We start from the raw sequence: 18,814 nt of genomic DNA on the forward strand, positions 1-18,814 counted from the left end.
CATGTTTACAAGAGAAAGCAGGTATCAGTATCTTGAGGCAGTAGGTCTAAGTCAGTAAGAAGATCTCAGTGACACAGTTCGTTGGGCATAGGGCAGAAGTATAGAGTGGGCATGTGTCTTCAGTGCTCTTTTGTCCCCATCCATGTACTACTTCCTGTGTCCTTACTCTCACACACGCACACACACGCCTGCGCAGAGGTTTCTGTCTGTTCACTTCTTTCTGTTTGTTTTGTCCTTGATTATTTTAATTTCTGAGTGCTCGCTTGTGTTCTCTGGTTTGTTTTCTCTGTTCTTCTTTTATAGATGTAATAATAGTTTGTTTTTAAAGTTCCTTTCTTGCTTCTGAATTTTTAATTTTCTCTGGGTCAGGTTTTCTTCCCCCGCTTCCTATATTAATCTTCTCCTTTATGCTTTTAGAAAAAATTGAGGTGTCATTGACATCTCCTTCATGCTTTTGGTTTTCATTATGCATCTTGATGGTACTTTTATATTTAAGAATGAAGGTCTGATTTGATAGTTCGGGGTAGCTGCAACAAGGTTTTCATCCTTGTTCATACGTATGTTGGTCTGTTTGCCTGAGAAGTGTCTTCCCTGAATGGGAAGGCTGACTGGGGGAGCCTGTTGTGTACTGAGGGTGGGGCCCCTTCAGCAGGCATTCTTCAGTTTCAGGGGAGCAGAAGTAGTCTTTAGGTTGCTTTCCCCGCCCACTCCCCCAGTGCTTGCACACGCAGTACTCTGGAATGCTGCCCATCATATTAGCAGCCCTTCCTCCTCTCAGGTAGGTAGTTCGTATCTGTAGAGCATGACTCCTGGGTTTTTTGGGGGGTTTTTTTGTTTCTTTTTGCTTTGCTCAGCTATTCTGGCTGATAAGAAATGTTCCCACCTCTCCTGTATGTCCTTTTGTGTTTATTCTGGGCTACTGTTTCCTTCATTGCTGTATCCATCAATATGTTTCAGTCTCCTTGCTTTGCTTTCTGTTTACTTTTACAGGGTTATTTCTTTTTGTGTGTTTTGTTAGTATTTTGAAAGGGAGGGAGATGAGTGAAGAAGTACTCTGCCACTTTCTGAAAGCCCACAATAAATACTCATTAAATTTAATTCCTTAAAGGAGACCCACTTCATTTATAAGGAGTAGAACAAGTACAGCTGATTCATCTCTGATATTCTCTAAAGCTGTTCTCCAGCTGAATAGATTTTCAGTAAATTTTTTGTTCTGTATGTGAATCTTTTAAAAAGTGGGGTTCAATAAGTAAGTTTGTATAATAGCATGCTTTTTTGACTCTGAGATGCTTTGATGCTTGATCTTACCACAGAGTATCTATAGAATGTTTTTACATAACTGGGCACTACTATTATTTTATGTGATTAATACCATGTAAGGTGTTAAAATGTTTCTTAAGAACTGTGTAAATTGGACACAGCTCTCTTCCCCTTCATTTTCCCGTTGATGATTCCTTCACTTATAGAGCCAAATTAGTTGTATTGTCATGTGCGTGTATTTAATACAAGTTTTTGATAGAATTTTTCACCAGAAATATTTTAAAATTAAATTTCAAGGAGTTAGGATAGTAGTACTTTAATTAGACATATTCAAGGTGGGAAACTAAATTCACATCTTTGTTCCTCAGAGTGCTCTTGACCCAGTGGTTCTGCTAACCGTATCTGAGTTCCACATATTTTTGAATCCTCTTCTGTTGGCAGAAAGGAATCCCTGGATGATAGACTGACAATTTTTGGAACTGCAAGGACCTTCTTTATCTTGCAGAAGTAGTCTTTAAACTCAACTGGTTGTAGGAGCAAAATTAGAGAAGTTTTTCTCTATTTCTTTACTAATCTCTGTCTCCCCTCTGCCATGAGTTGCTAGGACTTTAACTAACTAGCTTTGTTTATATATTGTTTTACTTTTTTTTTTTAACTTAACTGAAGATAGCCGTAATGTTTCATTTTAAAATGGAACCAGTGAATTGAATTTATGAATTTCATGGATCAATACTTTGAATATTTTCCTTTCAGATTCTGGAAGAAGCAACTGAAGAGGAAACAGCACTTCATAATCGAATTATGCCCACTGTGGTTCGTCCCCCAAAACAGCTGCTTCCTGACTCTACACCTGCAGGAAACCAAGAAATGGTACAGAATTGTTTTAAGCTAGATAATACTGTTGGTGCTCATATTTTGTCCTCATTTTAAAATATTGCTGGAAGATGAAGTCACATGTCCTTTTTCTAACTCTAATAGAGATATGAATATGTTTACTGCATTTATCAGAAACTACACCTGGTGTGTTGCAGGCCTTCTGTGTAAAACATTGAGATTCAATTCTCAGTACTATTACTTTTTTCCTATATACTGAGTGGCTTAGTGCCTTGTGATTTAGATGCATGGTGGTTAAGACTTTTAAATTGCATCTGTATTCCTGGGACTTAATAAAAATATGTGAAAGTCTTTATTTTTAGGGTAATTTTAAAATATGTTCCTATTAGTTTATGTTAGAACTTAATATTTTAATATTTCTAGGATAGCAGAATGTTTTAAAATACTCAAGAATATACTTTTTTAAGAAATGGGAGGTGGTAAAGAAGCAATCTTAAAACCTGACTTTGAAATATTCCGAATTCCTTACTGTTTTCCAAATAATGTTTTGTGGATGTGTAGTTAAAATTTTTTTAGCTTGAGTGTGTTAATGGACTTAATTTATACTATTACTTTATTCTTTCCGTCTTGTTTTATTTTTAGGAGCTGTTTGAACTTCCAGTAAGTGAAGAATGTTTACTTGTTACCTAAGTATATCTTTTAAAAAAATTTTTTTTAAATTGAGGTATAGTAGATATACTTGTGTATCTGTTTTAATTCTTAAAAAATAATAAATGGTTTGTGCATCTTTTGAAATTACATAGGCTATTTATGAGATAGGAATTGTTCGCCAGTTCCCATTTTCTTCTGCTTTGCAACGTATGAGTGTGGTTGCGAGGGTGCTAGGGGACAGGAAGATGGACGCCTACGTGAAAGGGGCGCCGGAGGTCATTGCCAGTCTTTGTAAACCTGAAACAGGTAAGGAAGCAGCTAGGCTTTGAGTGAGATTCTGTTATTTGTGTAAGCGTGTAGTCACAATTCTAATAATGACCTTTATTTTCTCCTTCTTAAAAGTTCCTGTTGATTTTGAAAAAGTTTTAGAAAATTACACCAAACAGGGCTTCCGTGTGATTGCTCTTGCACACAGAAAATTGGAGTCAAAACTGACATGGCATAAGGTGCAGAATATTAGCAGGTAAGGTTGGTGAATGGTTTTTCTACAGTTTTTCCAATAAAGCATCACTTATGTTTATAAAAGTCTTGTACAATATTTATATTCAATTACTATTTATTAAATATTTATTGGATATATGCAAATATGTAACAGTTCAATGTTTGTTTTAGGCAGTTGAGATAAAAGTACAACTCTCTGGAACTACTTTTATTTTTTTAAAGCTACCTCACCTTTAAAATATTTATTTATTTATTTTTTGGCCGTGTTGGGTCTTCATTGCTGTGCGCGGGCTTTCTCTAGTCTTGGCGAACGGGGGCTACTCTTCGTTGTGGTGTGCAGGCTTATCATCATGGTGGCTTCTCTTGTTGGGGAGCACAGGCTCTAGGCACACGGGCTCAGTAGTTGTGGCTTGCGGGCTCTAGAGCTCAGGCTCAGTAGTTGTGAGAACGGGCTTTGTTACTCTGCGGCATGTGGGATCTTCCCAGACCAGGGCTTGAACCTGTGTCCCCTGCATTGGCAGGCGGGTTCTTAACCACTGCGCTACCAGGGAAGTCCCTCTGGAACTACTTTTAGTTTATTTGTTAGATATTTATTGAGTGCCTGCTATGTGTCAGGCATGTTTTAGGAACATAATTATGTTTTTGGTAAACATAATTCTACAGAAGTTTATTTTTCCCCAGTGATCTACAGTTATTCCTTGGTATTTGTAGGGGATTGGCTCCAGGACCTGCCTCACGGATTCAACTGTGAATTTTGTAGTACTGTAGTATTTATTGAAAAAAATCTGTGTGTAAGTGGACCCACACAGTTCAAACTTGTGTTGTTGAAGGGTCACCTGTACTTGCTTTTGCCCAGTAGCTGAAACCAAGTATCATGAGTGACAATAACCACATCCTCCCACCCTCACCCGCAAAGGTCAGATGGCCATAACCAGTGTAACGTTTACTTCCAGTTATAGCTATGGGTTTCACATTCAAGGATTGTCACTTTTACTATAACTGTTAACAGACCGACCTTTTGAAGATAACACTTTTGTTCAGGAATATTTCACGGGGTACCTAGCATTTTGTAAGCAGAAAGAAATATTTATTGGCTATCCTGCTAATTCTGCCTATCAAACAGACTTTTCTTCTCACATCCCTGCCCTGCTGCCATTGTCTCTAATTCAGGGACTCAGCTCTTTAGTCCAGTCTTTCCTATATCTAATCTGTGTACCACACTGTATCTACAGAGAGCTCTTTAACATTCAAATCTAATACTAGTCTTCTACCTGGAATTCTTATAAATAGCTCCCCATCATCTACTGGCGGAGTTCACAAGCAAGAATATGAATCAGGAAATAAACAACAGAATACATACTTAGTTAAAAAAAAAAAGTAAATGATTCAAACAGATAATTATCAGAAAAAGACATGCAAATGGCCACTGAACACATGAAAGTGATAAGACACTTCAGTCTTGGGGAACTACAGAATGAAACCACAGCAAGACATGACTTCTTTCTTAAGGTTTACAGAATTGAAAAGATTGATGATATCAAGTGTTAGAGAAGGCTTGAGAAAATTTTAACAACATACTGCTACTGCACTATTGTAAATTTGTAAAGAACATGCATAGTACCGATCAAAATCTCAACTTGCAATTTGACCCAGCAAGTGCAGTTCTAGGAATCCAGCCTAAAGAAATATTTCTATGTGAGCATAAGGTTCAAATTTAAATAGTATAAATAACATGATATGATAGTGGTTAAATCCTGAAGTATTAATACTTCTGTTAATTATTCTAAGCGCATTATGTGAAAAGGGTAGGACAGTGTTTATAGTACAATCCTGTTTTTCTGGATGAGGACTAAAGGAGTGGAGTGGATAGCCAAATAATAACTAAAAGTAAAAACAACTTTAGGAATTCTACCTATTAAAACAGAATACTGGGGGAATTTGGTCTAAGCAGGGACGTTTAAAAAAAAAAAAAAGACAGCGGCAACCAAATGATCTGATGCATGCATACGTGTGATTGGGAGCCACACGTGTAAAATATCATACCCTAATTCCTACGAAGGGAACGTGAAGGGTTGTCTTTCTCCACGGTTTTGCCTTTTACCACCTCTCCTCCCCCACCTTAAAGACTGAGAACTGAGTTGCCTATGGTTCTTGAGCCTGTCTTTCAGGCATCCTTCTGTGCCTTGGACAGGCTGTTCCGTCTGTGCAGAATACCCTACCCTCCCTGTCAACCCTTCTCTCTCTCTACTCCCCTTCCTCATCTTTCAACCAGGATCTTCTCTGTGTTTCCATTCTACCTGTAGGAACAGGTTTTGGCATTTCTCTTACAGCTTGAACCTGTATATCTTGAATTGAATATTGTACTGTTCATTAACTAGAGGGCAAGATTTCCGTGACCTGTATCATTCCTAGGAGAGTTAGGAAACCAGCTGCAGCCAGAAACTAGAACCTCACAGGAAAAGGGTTACAGAGCTTTGACCCAGTAGTTTCACATCGGTACAGCTTTGTGCTTTGAAATGCATTTTCAGGCTTCAAGGCTTATTAGATTTTGTCGCTGTTTACTTAAGCACCCTTATTTTGAATTTTGTGTAGAAAAACCACTTGGTTATTGCAAGTCTGAAATTTTGGCCCCTATCTTCAAACCCCATTTTCACTATTGAAAAGAAGATTTCTGTGATATAATTTTGATAGCTTTAGATTTTTTAAGAATGCAGCTGTCACTGAACAGACTTCATCTCCATTGTAGTGCTGAAGCACATATTATTTTTGCATAATCCCTTTGCTTGCATGTCTGTTTCCCCACAAAAGGGTCTTGAGAGTAGAGATCATGCCTTTTCATCTTTGACCTCCCAGTGATGAGTGTACTACTTGGTGCACAGTAGATGATCAACTATTTGAAGAAATAGCATCTTGATAACTATTGAATATTAATATTCTAAAAGACCCATCTCTGGATCCTGAGTAGATCTCATTGTTGGACTACTAATAGTTTTTGTATCATGCTTCCAGCATCAAGAATTTGATCAAGAGCTTTATAAAATTCCTCAAAGACTTGATAATGAATCTAGTATAACTATTGAATGTGCCTGTGTACAGTTTTTCCTTTTCTCTTAACATTTAAATTAGAGTATATTCGATGGGGAATGGTAAAAAATAGATATATTTTATGGTCATTCATTTTGTAGGTAGGATACAAGATGAATATTCCTTAGTACTAGAAGTATTTAGTGTCTTAGACAAAGATATACATTTCCTAAGGATCTTTATATGCCCATGTTTCAAGGGTAAAATTTAATTTCAAAATGTATTTCTTGGGAATTGTTTTTTCAGATTTAAGTTCATTGAGATCGAACTCATAAACTTATACATTTATGGTTTATTCAGCATATAAAATGTTTTAATTTATAATTTTTGGCTATTTTAAATTGCCTTATCAACATAAAATGAACAAATACTTGTTCTCTTGACTAAATCATTATGTTAAAATTTCTTTTTCTGCAGAGATGCCATTGAGAACAACATGGATTTTATGGGATTAATTATAATGCAGAACAAATTAAAGCGAGAAACCCCTGCAGTACTTGAAGATTTGCATAAAGCCAACATTCGCACTGTCATGGTCACAGGTTAGACTTTATAAAAGGACACAGAAAAAAATCGAGTATGACTCTTAGAGTTCAGGTTATCTAATATTGAGGAATGATGAGTTAGTTATAAAAGCGTACTTATTACTGTTGATATATAGCTCCATCTAATACCACACTATTATCCTATAACTCAGGTAATTAAATTTATTATATAGTTGCTCCATCTTACATTGCCCTGTTTCAGCTCTGAATACTTTTCCAAGATAGAGGACAACTTTACAATACACTTTGGAGGTCTAGCAAATCTGTATATAATAAGTATAATACAGTAGTGAAAGGCACACTGTAAATATTTAACTGCTCTTTTTTGTTATCTCTCTTTAATCATATATTTCTTATAGCAGTTGTTTTACTCTGCCTTGTGTTAGTTATTTGTAGATTTGTTTTCTCTATTAGAATATAAGACTCTTGAGGGTTAAGAATATGATTTACTTATTTTGAGACTGTCTGTAATTTTTAGAACTGTGCCACATACATGGAAAATGATTAATAGATATTTGTTATAATTATATTTTTATATATAAGATAGTACAGTTATCATTGTTTGTGTGTAACAGTGAAAAGAGCCATTTTTTGGTTTCTTTCTTGACTGCTACATCTAAATGATTCTCCTGGTGTTTATCATACTTTTATGATCAACAGTTTATCATACAGATAATTCCTTTCTTAGTCGTATGAAATTGTGGCAGCTCTTAAAGTGTTTTTTTCTTAGCAAACAATCAGATTTAAGATATTCACTTTATGGCATTTACGTGTACAGTAAGACATATGGAAAAAGCTTGTGTACATTTTTATGTTTTAGACTCTGAGATCCATCTAATACCATACTTATTACCAAATAGCTCAAGTAACCAAGTTTATTAGCATCCCAGCAGTTCTTGGTTCTCATGATCCTGCTTCAGAGCACTTTGTCTCTATCACTGGCCCTTGTTTTCCTGCCCTGGACAGAATATGGCATTGTGTCTCAAGGATCTGTCAGGTCATAGGAAGACACGCTTGGAAATAGTGTGTGGGAATTGAAGGAAGAGACAATCGTGCCCTTCCATTCTGGTAGCAGTGGGCTCCCCAGACCTTTGCCTGCTTCTCCTGTACATCTGCATTTTCCTCTCTTGATCTTGTGTTTACAGTGTCTTTAGTTCTTTCCTTTCGTGACTGAGAAGTTGTCTGTCTTGCTTCTCTTTATATCTTGTAAAGATTGTATTCTTGTTACTTTGCTTATCTTTTTGTTTTGTGTAATCTTACTTTTGTAACTCGGTTTTTTCTGTGATGCTACTCTCATATTCTTGAACAGATTACCAGTCACTCCCAGGTTATTTCAACAATATTTATTGAGCACTGTGCCAGGCGTTGAATGGGTACCACTAGTCCATGACTCAGAAAGATTGAGACTGTATTTGTCTTTAAAAATTGTGGGTGAGAATGTTCTGAATATTTAGTATCTATGTGCTTTTGAATTATTTGAGGCTTCTTTTGATATATATATATATCCTGATTTTATTATTTTTAAATTCCAAGAGTAAGGACCATACATTGACTTCATTTTGCCCAGCCCAGTAATGGGGACTGTAGTAGATTCTCAGTAAGTACTTGTTGTTTAATGCATTCATGTTTCTGTTGTAATGTTAATGTATTTTCAATATTTTGAAAATTAGGTGACAACATGTTGACTGCTGTCTCTGTGGCCAGAGACTGTGGAATGATACTACCTCAGGATAAAGTTATTATTGCTGAAGCATTACCTCCAAAGGATGGGAAAGTTGCCAAGATAAATTGGCATTATGCAGACACCCTAACACAGAGTAGTGATTCATCAGCAATTGACTCAGAGGTAATATCAAGTAGAATTTTCTTTTACAAAACTTGTTTGTTTTAATTTATTCTGAAAAAATGTGCATTAAAAACACAACAAAAACTCAACAAAAACAGAAGCCTGGGCCATCTCCTCAGAGACTCTGATTCATTAGGACTGGGGCAGATGTAGGTCTCTCAGTGTTTAAATTTTGATATTTAGCCAAAGTTGAGAAGCACAGTTTTAAAGTATAAGAATCCCAAATACTTATCCTATTTTAAAAGTAGTGGTAAATGATGCAAGTGATCCATAATGTTTAGCTCATGGATCATTTCAAACCGAAGCAGATATTTAGCCTTCCTTAAGTTTTATTTTTTAAATAAACAATATAGACAGATTACCTTAAAACTGAATTTTCTTTTACTTTCAATAAATGTTAAACATTCAGTTGTCCTGTGTAAAACATCAAATGAAAGAATTTAGTTTTGGATCAAATATATTTAAAATAGGATTGTGTTACTTGGTTTGGCTAAATATTGTTCTGAATGTCTTATACACAGGCTATTCCAGTTAAATTGGTCCATGATAACTTAGAGGATCTTCAGGTGAATCGTTATCACTTTGCAATGAATGGAAAATCATTTTCGGTGATACTGGAACATTTTCAAGACCTTGTTCCTAAGGTTAGTGATTTGGGTTATGTATGTGTTCATACAAATACACTGTGAACAGTATTTTAAAGAAATTTATATCTTTTCCAGTTGATGCTACATGGCACTGTGTTTGCTCGTATGGCACCCGATCAGAAGACACAGTTAGTAGAAGCATTGCAAAATGTAGAGTAAGTATTGGTGGATTTTGTTTTTGTTTTGGTTTTTTTGGGGGCCCTGCTGCGAGGCATGCAGGATCTCAGTTCCCTGACCAGGGATCGAACCCGTGCCCCCTGCAGTGGAAGCACAGTGTCCTAACCACTGGATCGCCAGGGAATTCCCTGTTTTTTTAATTTTTATGAATTGTAGTTTTGTTTTCAAAACAAGAAAAGTAACTAATATTTCATGTATATAAACTTGTCACCTGTAAGATAGGTAAGTGCCTCTTTAAAAGAGGCTCATCTGCTTATTTATTTAGGTAAAGTACAATATCCACCATTCCTTTTCTAGGTGATATCCATGAGGATATCATTCACTCTTGAATGATAGAAGTGATGTTATACTTTTAGTAACTAATTATGTTTCAAGTTTTTAAGGGAGAAATCTTTACTGATAGCCTTAAAAGTAAGTGTACTAAAGACTAGGCAGGCCCAGTCTTTGCTCTGAACATTAGGAAACTGAGATGCCAAAATGATAAACTAATGGTTGCCCATCTTGTGACAGTACTGGAGCAGTGACCCAGGTCATTTGACTTGCAGGCTGGTGCTGTTCGCAAAGCAGCATGCCTGTGGTCATTGTAATGAAAAAATTCATTAGTCCCACTGGGGGAATCGGGGTCTGTCAGCTCTTCAAAATACTGTGTTGGAGGAAATCTTAAGTTAAAAGTTGTATGTTTTTAGAAATTAATCAAAATCTTAACATAATTTTTGTTTCTTAGTTACTTTGTTGGGATGTGCGGTGATGGGGCAAATGATTGTGGTGTAAGTATAGATTTTGTGATTTGTAGTTCTTTCTGTGGCCTAAATCACATGCACAAAACGCAAGTAATTTTATTCTTCAAACCATTAGGCTCTGAAGAGGGCACATGGAGGCATTTCCTTATCAGAGCTCGAGGCTTCGGTGGCATCTCCCTTTACCTCCAAAACTCCTAGTATTTCCTGTGTGCCAAACCTTATCAGGTAGTATACATTGAAAAACTTCCCATTATCTTTTTGTAGCGTGCTCTAAGAATATAGGAAAAAATAAAAGTCATAGAAAGTAATTTGAACTTGTTTTAATGGTATGTTAGTGTATTTGATCTATAACTCTTTAGCAACAGATTGATTGCTACTGCTCATTTCTTCCAGTTCTGCTTTGGCTAAGTTCTTTTGGTAGAAAAGTGCTTTGTTGTAACGGTTGAATGTTGATGTTCATCTGTCAAGATATAATTGTGGTTTGGAGGAGGCCTTTAGAAAACTTCTGTTCACATGCCAACATTTGTTTTCACAGGGAAGGCCGTGCTGCTTTAATGACTTCCTTCTGTGTGTTTAAATTTATGGCTTTGTACAGCATTATACAGTACTTCAGTGTTACTCTACTGTATTCTGTGAGTACTGACATTGCTAACAGAGGTGGTATTTAAATTAAGATATTGAGCATATATATTTCAGTTTGAATGCATCCATTAATTGTGGAACTTAAATAACTAGCATCTGTAAATATTCCTTTTGTTTACTATATTTTGAGTAGCAAATTGAAAATCTCATTAATCTGGAATAGCATTTTCCTTAACTGTGGATTCGGCCTTGTGAATGAAAGATGATTGTATTCTTTTTTTGCCTTTAGTGCAGATTGGACATCTTTTTAAGAACTCTTCAAAATGTCAAGCTGTGACATACTTTAGAATTGCAGTTAACTTTGCTATCCATTTATAAGGAAAGGCCAGAATGAGAAAAGATGTTTCAGCTGTAGTTTTAGGACTTGTATAAACAAGTGATATCCCTAGGTACTCCATAGGTTTTGTAGTTGAAGTGATCTCACTTTAGATTTTTCTCTAAATGAACATTGGTGAGATCCCAAGGAGTCTTTGTGAAACTATCCCCTTTTACCATTTGTGGAAAGTATCAGGCGGGGTGGTGTTAGATATTAAGGAAGCTTCAGGATACTAATTTTCAAGAATGTCTAAATTTTGTGAGTAGAAGTTTGTGTTTTCTTTTTGCCAAAAAACTTTTAAAGTTTTTATTGAATGAATTTTTTGGAGCTACTTTTTATACTAATATATTAAATTGAATTTTGCAAATATGTTATATTTCACTAATTTAAAGGCAAATCTGTTCAATTTTTAAGCATGTCCAAGTGTCATTTTGAAGTTGTCATTTAAAACCAGGGAGGAAAAATCTAATAAAACCAGGGGGAAATGGTATAAAAGTGGTGCTATAAAAATAGTTCCTGAACACTAACTATTTAAAAAAAATCCCTTCTCTAGATCTTAAGTAACCTAGGAGACTTCCAGTTTCTCTTCATTGATCTGGCAATCATTTTGGTAGTGGTATTTACAAGTGAGTATTTTGCTTTGTTATTGTTTTTAAAGCATATGAAATTCTGATGTGGCTTATTAAACTTTGGTAAATTTACATGAACAGTTGTAACACAGTGCATATCTCTCCATTTTCCCTGTAAGTATGTTCTTTTATTAGTGGTTAGTTATATTTTGCCCCATTTGTTTTATGCTTTCTCCATTTTTTTCTGAAATATTTGAGAATATGTTTATGTTATCATGACCCTTTGCCTCTGAATGTTTTAGTATATATTGCCCTAAACAAAGTCATTTTCTTATACAGCTAAACACAGTTATAATGATCAAGAAATTTAACACTGATAGAATTTTACCTAATCCATACCCATATTCAGGTTTTGTTATGTGTTCCAGTGAGGTCCCTTATACCTATTTCGCCCCCCTAGTCCAGGATCTAGTCTAGGCTCATAAATTTCATTTAGTTATCATATCTCTTTTGTCATCTTTAATCCAGAATAGTATGTCAGCCTTTTGTGGGGGGAGCTTCTTGACGTTGACATTTATGAAAGAAGATAATCCAGTTACCCGAGTTTGTCTGATGTATTCTCATTAGACTCAGGCTATGCATTCTTGGCAGGAATACCAAAGAAGTGATGCTGTGTCCTCCTGAGTACATCATATAAGGAGACAAGATGTTGATTTGTTTCAGTATTGGTGATGTTAACATCAAAATAAATAATAATGGTAATGAGATATGATCTATTTAATCAAATGAAAATTCATAAGTCCATAGTGGAAATAAATAAGTGATTTGGAGAGAAGGGAAAGCTCTTCCTTACAGTAAAATGCTAACTAATAATACAGAAGGAATGATTGGCTTATACTATGGAAAGACCCTTGTCTTACTGACATCTTAGGCCGGCTGCGTCTTCACTGTGGGGGACTATTGTGTGTGTCATAGGATGCTTACCAGTACCTCTGGCCTCTACCCACTGGATGCCAGTAACACTCCCCCATTTGTGACACCCAGAAATATCTCCAGACATTCCCATATGTTCTCTGGGGGCCAAAATCACTTTGGTTGAGAACCACTGAGTTTGACAGTCTTTAGTGGATGCTACAACTAGTGAATGAAAGTTGATAAGGAACAGGATTTTTACACAGTCTTAGTATCTTTCTACAAATTACTTATTAATTACAAAGAGAAAAATTAGAAACACTACAGTGGAGAAACTTGGTGGAACACCTTAATAAGCGATCAGAGCCTTTTTTTTTATGTTACTGTTATGTTTATATAGCTTCAAACCTTTGTTAATATCTTCTTAAGAGGAGGAAATATGTATTATTTTAGCTGTAGCTTTGCAATTAAAGATTCAGAAATAAACATACAAGGGTGGTGATGATATATGCTAATATTTACTATTCTTTTTACTTGTACTAGTGTTTCCTTTGAATTTCAATAGACTAATGTAAAAAGTACTCCTGAGCCATTTTTGAAAAAGCCTAAATTGTTTACTTTCACAGATTATTTAGATATGTATAGCATCTGGCTTGTTTTTTGGACATTTTTCATGCTAAATATTTGTTAGAGAAAAACAGGTTTCTTTTTTCCTAAATGTTCCTAAATGAATCTGACAGATGAATTTAGATATAAACCTTTCCTCTCTTTCTTCTCAATGTAGTGAGTTTAAATCCTGCCTGGAAGGAACTTGTGGCACAAAGACCACCTTCAGGTCTTATATCTGGGGCCCTTCTCTTCTCCGTCTTGTCTCAGATTATCATCTGCATTGGATTTCAATCTTTGGGGTTTTTTTGGGTCAAGCAGCAGACGTGGTATAAGGAATCGCATCCACATTCAGAGTAAGTTGGTCAATCCATTAAAAAGTATGTGTAAAATGTATGTAATATATATGCATGCAAAAATAAGTTTAAAATTTATGTAAAAATTGCATGCAGCTTGACTGAGCACTTAAATAATTTGGCCTGTATTTGACTTTATCTGTAGGAAGGTGGTCAGGCCAGGTCCTAATCACTACCAAGATGGGGACATTGGACCAGTTTCTTAATTTGCTGCTGAGCCTTGCTTTCCTTATCTGTAAAATAAGAAAGTTGAAATTAATCACTAGGGTCTGTTCTAAACCCAGAATGTTTGTGTTCCTAACTTCTCTATCCCCAGTTTGGGAAATGACATTTAAAACCTAAAAAAATTTAAGTAAAGCTATTAAGTGGGTCTTTTATTTGTTTATGGGCAGAGTGTTTTCCAGTTCACAAATTATGATAACATTATTTTAATCAATTACACAAGGTCTGTTTACCTTTACTGTGCTAATATTACTCCCCAAATTTAAAGAATGGGGAAAGGGTTAAGTAAGAGAGGCTTATTAATTAATGAAGTTTCTTACTTTCTTGTAATTTTTTAATTGATTGGAATGTGACTAGAAAGAAAAACTGGTTTCCTTTGGGAAACATATTGTGTTTACTAATATAAAATCTTTTGTGTGTGTTTTAGTACACAGGAAGCTTTTAATACAACAGGAAGCCTATATGGGAATTCTTCACATTTATACAATGAAACCAATCCTGATAGACATAATATAGAAAATTATGAAAATACCACAGTGTTTTTTATCTCCAGTTTTCAGTACCTCATAGTGGCAATTGCCTTTTCAAAAGGAAAACCCTTCAGGCAACCTTGCTACAAGAATTGTAAGTTTGGCATTTATTGTGATTCCCATCCTGCTTCCCTTCTTTAAAAGTAATGCAAGAGTAGAGTTAAAACTGTCCTTCCAAAGTAAAATAGATCTTCACAAATAGAATGAACCTAGTGATTTAGATGTTTACTGTCTTGTTTTATTCTCATGGTAGCTGCCACCCTAAGTTTAAAATTAAAGCCAGCAGTTCTAAACATTCCTGGTTTTCACATCCTATTACTTCTGGCTCCAACTTTTATTTTTACAGCCCATTGCAAGGAGAGTTAGAATTAGAAGCAGGAACAGAGGTTCCTCAGTTGGAACAGTGGGTATTATACTTTCCTTCTGGGTGGTCTGCATAGCACCAGCTGTCTTTTCTCATTTTTGACACTGTTCCAGCCAGTATTCACCTGGAATTCTTCATTTCTGTCACCTTTGCATCCACCACACTTAAGGGGCCAGTAGAATGGAGGCTTGTGCCTATGTAAGCTTGTCTGCCTGTGGCAATAGGAGATAGCATATTTTGATTGATTACAATTAGGGTTTGGGGGGGGGGAAATTATTCACTATATGTAAATTGCTAGTTTTAAAAATTTGAGACTGTACTAATTAATATATGGAATAACTTAAATTTTTTTTCACATAAAACTGTAGACTTTTGCAGTATCTTGGGATGAGTAGTAGTTATTCTTTTGCTGTAAAGAAATGCCAGTGTTCTAGTTGGCAGAATGTCAGGCCACAGGTTTTGGTGTGTTACAGGGGTGATAACTACTCACATCTCTCTCTCATGTTAGAGTTAACAAAGCATATTCACATATGTTTTCTTATTTAGTCTTTACTTCTACCCTCTGATTTGTAGGGAAGGTTTTATTACTTTATATTTTGGACAGGTAAGACTGTTTAAAAATATAAGTGCTGATAATAATTGAAATCTGATTTTTCCCTTTTTAAAAAAGAACTGATATTTCTTATCTAATAAATGGAGGCTGTATGACTGAAAGTCATATTAAAACCATGGGGGACAACAAGCCTTGCACAGAAGGTTTATCACTGTACTTTTAAGAGAACTTCGTAACTTAAGTTACCTTATTATAAGGTGAACTTAAAACATGTATATCAACCTTAATTATTATTTTTAGTTCAATATTTTTAAATTTTAAGGAAATATTGAGCATGCCCGGGGGTAGCTAAAACATCTATCAAAGAACAAAACTTTCTTTACATGAAGAAAACTGGTGTTCAGACTGGTTGATAATAAGTAAGACAAGCTGCACCAGGAAAGTTAATTTAGAGGTCTAAGTAAATCCACCCTATCCCTACTTCTCCAATTAAGAAAGAGAAAGAGAATATTAGTTGCCTATTTTTTAAACACATCTTTTATATTATTTTGGGAAACTTCCAAAAAAATTAAAGGCTCAAATATTTTGATTTCCTATTTAATTTCAAATTGATTTAAATAAGCTCAGTTGTTGATGGCTGGACTTTTATTTTTAAACGTGTTAAAACTTATATTTTAGTAGAAATATAGCCACAAAACCTTTGTCTTTACTATAAGCAGCTTGTGCATGTCTGTCAGTGCATACAGAAGTGCATGCTGTCATTAAAACATGCCTCCCGGAAAATACAATAGGAACAGGAAAGTCAACATACACATACTTCGTGATTTTCACATCCTGTCTGTCTGTCTGTCTTTCTGTCATTGAAGTCCCCTGATCTTGGAATGTAGTAAAGAAGGAAAAGTAGAGAAGAAAGTAAGAAATGACAGAAATAAAGTATTACTGTATAAAGTGATATACAATGTAAAGTATAAATATAGATGGAAAAGAGTGGGGAAAAGGTTAAGGCTTTCCTAGAGCTGACATTAATTAGCCTTTCCTTTTGTCCTGCGCAATAGACAGTTAACAGGTCTTCACTGGGACCTGCTAGTTGCTCTTCTCAATATCTAAACAGTGTAATGTATTCAGTCTATCTTGAGGTGATTATTTTTAAGAATTAACCTCAATCTTAGGCATTTAAGGCATTATAGAGTTTTTTGCTGTCTTCTAGTGGTTCAGTTTAATCTAAGTAAAACCTTATTTCAGCCTGTGGTTACCCATTTTTAACTTCAGCTTAGCCCAGTTATATTTTCTTGTTTGACTATGCTGTCATTTCAGGGGCCATGATCTTACGGACTTAGTTCTAACACTCTCTCTTAACTAGATGTGATTTCTTGAGATCTGGCTTCAATTTTTGCTACAGTTTTTTTACTTGATCCCTATAATTTACTGCTTGTGAAATCCAGGTTCTTTCTCAGTTTATGAAGGCATTATTACTGACATGCCAGTATCCTTCCTGTTCAGGCCTATGTATCTTTTTTTTTTTTTTTTTTTTTTTGCTGTACGCAGGCCTCTCACTGCTGTGGCCTCTCCCATTGCGGAGCACAGGCTCCGGACGCGCAGGCTTAGTGGCCATGGCTCACAGGCCCAGCCGCTCCGCGGCATGTGGGATCTTCCCGGACCGGGGCACGAACCTGTGTCCCCTGCATCGGCAGGCGGACTCCCAACCACTGCGCCACCAGGGAAGCCCAGGCCTATGTATCTTTTGCCTGTTCATCTGCCATGCCTGAATTGGTTGGAGCAGATACCTAGAGGCCCTGCAGAATAAGGTGGCCTTTGAAAGACAAGTAACTGAGTAAGGAAGGAGGGAATAGAAGTACGAAAGACTTGAAATCTGTGTTATAGATCAGGCAGTCCTGGTTAGTATATTTGAGGAAGGAACAAGAGAGGTATATATCAGAGCCATGGACAAATATTGCGGATTTATTTACTCCATGTAGGTTTTTATTTTTGAGTCACTTAGCTAAGGGGAATATGAAGGAAATCCTTTATGGTGCCTTATTTTGATGCCATATTCCATCAAAAGGAACTGGTATCATTAGAAGAACAATTCTGTGATGCCATAGCTGGGATGTATGTAATAATAACTTAAATCTACTGTTTCCTCCAGGATCATCACCATATCCCCATTTTATAGTTAAAATAATTTGACTCTGAATGACTCGATGTTCACATAGCTTTGTGGCAGCATCTGAAATAGAAGCTAATTCTTTAACTTGTGGAACATTCTCCCTCAGCCGCCAGTCACCACCAACACAGAATTTGTTTTGATAGCTAGCTGTCTTCTGGTGAAGAGCATTCCTTGCACTTCAGTACGATCACTAAGGAATCACTGACCATGCCAGGAGAATCCCGGAGTTGAGAGCACAGTCTACTAGAAACTCATACCTCTCCAAAATGAATCCCTGAGTTTTCCATTCTTGGTTGAAATCCTTATTGATTTTTTTCATTTTGGTGGTTATCTAAATCTACTAGCCATCCACCTCCCCTGTCAGATTCCTTTGAATAGTGCCTCTTTTTCTCCCCTAGCTAAACGAAGGAAAGATTCAATTATTTATTTTTTCCTTCAAATGGAAATCTTGGCAGATTTTTAGAGGTGTGATCAAAGCAGGTGGTTATAGGAGAAGGACAGATGAAGAGTTGAGAAATACTGTTGAGGTAGATGTAAGAAGTTTTTGAGCTTGAGTAAAAAAAAAATTTTTTTTTCTGGTAACATGTCAGGACTAGATTGCAAGTCTGTTTTTGCTTATCGTTATAAAAATGCAATAGGAGTTGAAAAACATTCAATATGGGCTATTACTTTATTGAAACAAAACCTTTCTGTCTTTCTTTGGGATTTATATTCTGACTTTTTTTTTTTTTTTTGGTCCTTTTTCTGATTTAGCCTTTGTGTGTATGTGCTTATGTGTTCATGTACTTCCAACTAGCACTTTCCGAACACTTTTTCTTTAACTGACTATATAGATATTTGAATGGCTATATAACATGTATTACTTTCATTGCTGCATTTATTGAATAGAATGTTGTATCCCCTGTTTGAAATTTATTTTTTATTATTTGGTGAAATTTTTATTTTTATTTTTTGGCCACCCCGCGCAGCATGTGGGATCTTAGTTCCCTGACCAGGGATCAAACCCGCGCCCCCTGCATTGAAGGTGCAGTCTTAACCACTTGACCGCCAGGGAAGTCCCATCCTGTTTGCAATTTAGTAGAATGTTGGAAAAGATAAAAATCTAGAAAAAAATTTCTTTTTTATCTAAGTGGGTTCCAAATTTTTCATCCTGTTGGTCAGTGGCTCATGGTAAAAGAGTTTCCCCACTTTTGGCAAGAATGTTAGTATAACTTTCAGTCTAAGCTTCTAAAACAATAAATATATATATAAAACAATAAACATATATATATATATATATATATAAAAAACAC

The 18,814-nt window shown here is 35.7% G+C and overlaps 1 protein-coding gene across 5 annotated transcripts in view; it reads left to right on the top strand.

Moving 5' to 3' along the window:
* ATP13A3 (ATPase 13A3) overlaps positions 1 to 18,814 on the top strand; it is an 80,349-nt gene that overhangs the window by 42,629 nt on the left and 18,906 nt on the right. For all 5 annotated transcript variants that reach the window (XM_082840047.1, XM_082840050.1, XM_082840048.1 and 2 more), the window contains 14 exons: positions 2,014 to 2,130; positions 2,737 to 2,754; positions 2,898 to 3,051; positions 3,148 to 3,268; positions 6,748 to 6,872; positions 8,546 to 8,721; positions 9,243 to 9,365; positions 9,444 to 9,523; positions 10,270 to 10,312; positions 10,401 to 10,510; positions 10,821 to 10,917; positions 11,797 to 11,869; positions 13,509 to 13,686; positions 14,336 to 14,532. In XM_082840047.1, the coding sequence (XP_082696173.1) occupies positions 2,014 to 2,130; positions 2,737 to 2,754; positions 2,898 to 3,051; positions 3,148 to 3,268; positions 6,748 to 6,872; positions 8,546 to 8,721; positions 9,243 to 9,365; positions 9,444 to 9,523; positions 10,270 to 10,312; positions 10,401 to 10,510; positions 10,821 to 10,917; positions 11,797 to 11,869; positions 13,509 to 13,686; positions 14,336 to 14,532 (1,612 nt within the window). The remainder of the gene's footprint in view (positions 1 to 2,013; positions 2,131 to 2,736; positions 2,755 to 2,897; positions 3,052 to 3,147; positions 3,269 to 6,747; positions 6,873 to 8,545; positions 8,722 to 9,242; positions 9,366 to 9,443; positions 9,524 to 10,269; positions 10,313 to 10,400; positions 10,511 to 10,820; positions 10,918 to 11,796; positions 11,870 to 13,508; positions 13,687 to 14,335; positions 14,533 to 18,814) is intronic.

The sequence above is a fragment of the Leucopleurus acutus genome (assembly GCF_964270905.1).
Source record: "Leucopleurus acutus genome assembly, chromosome: 5".
In the NCBI taxonomy this organism is placed as follows: Eukaryota; Metazoa; Chordata; class Mammalia; order Artiodactyla; family Delphinidae; genus Leucopleurus; species Leucopleurus acutus.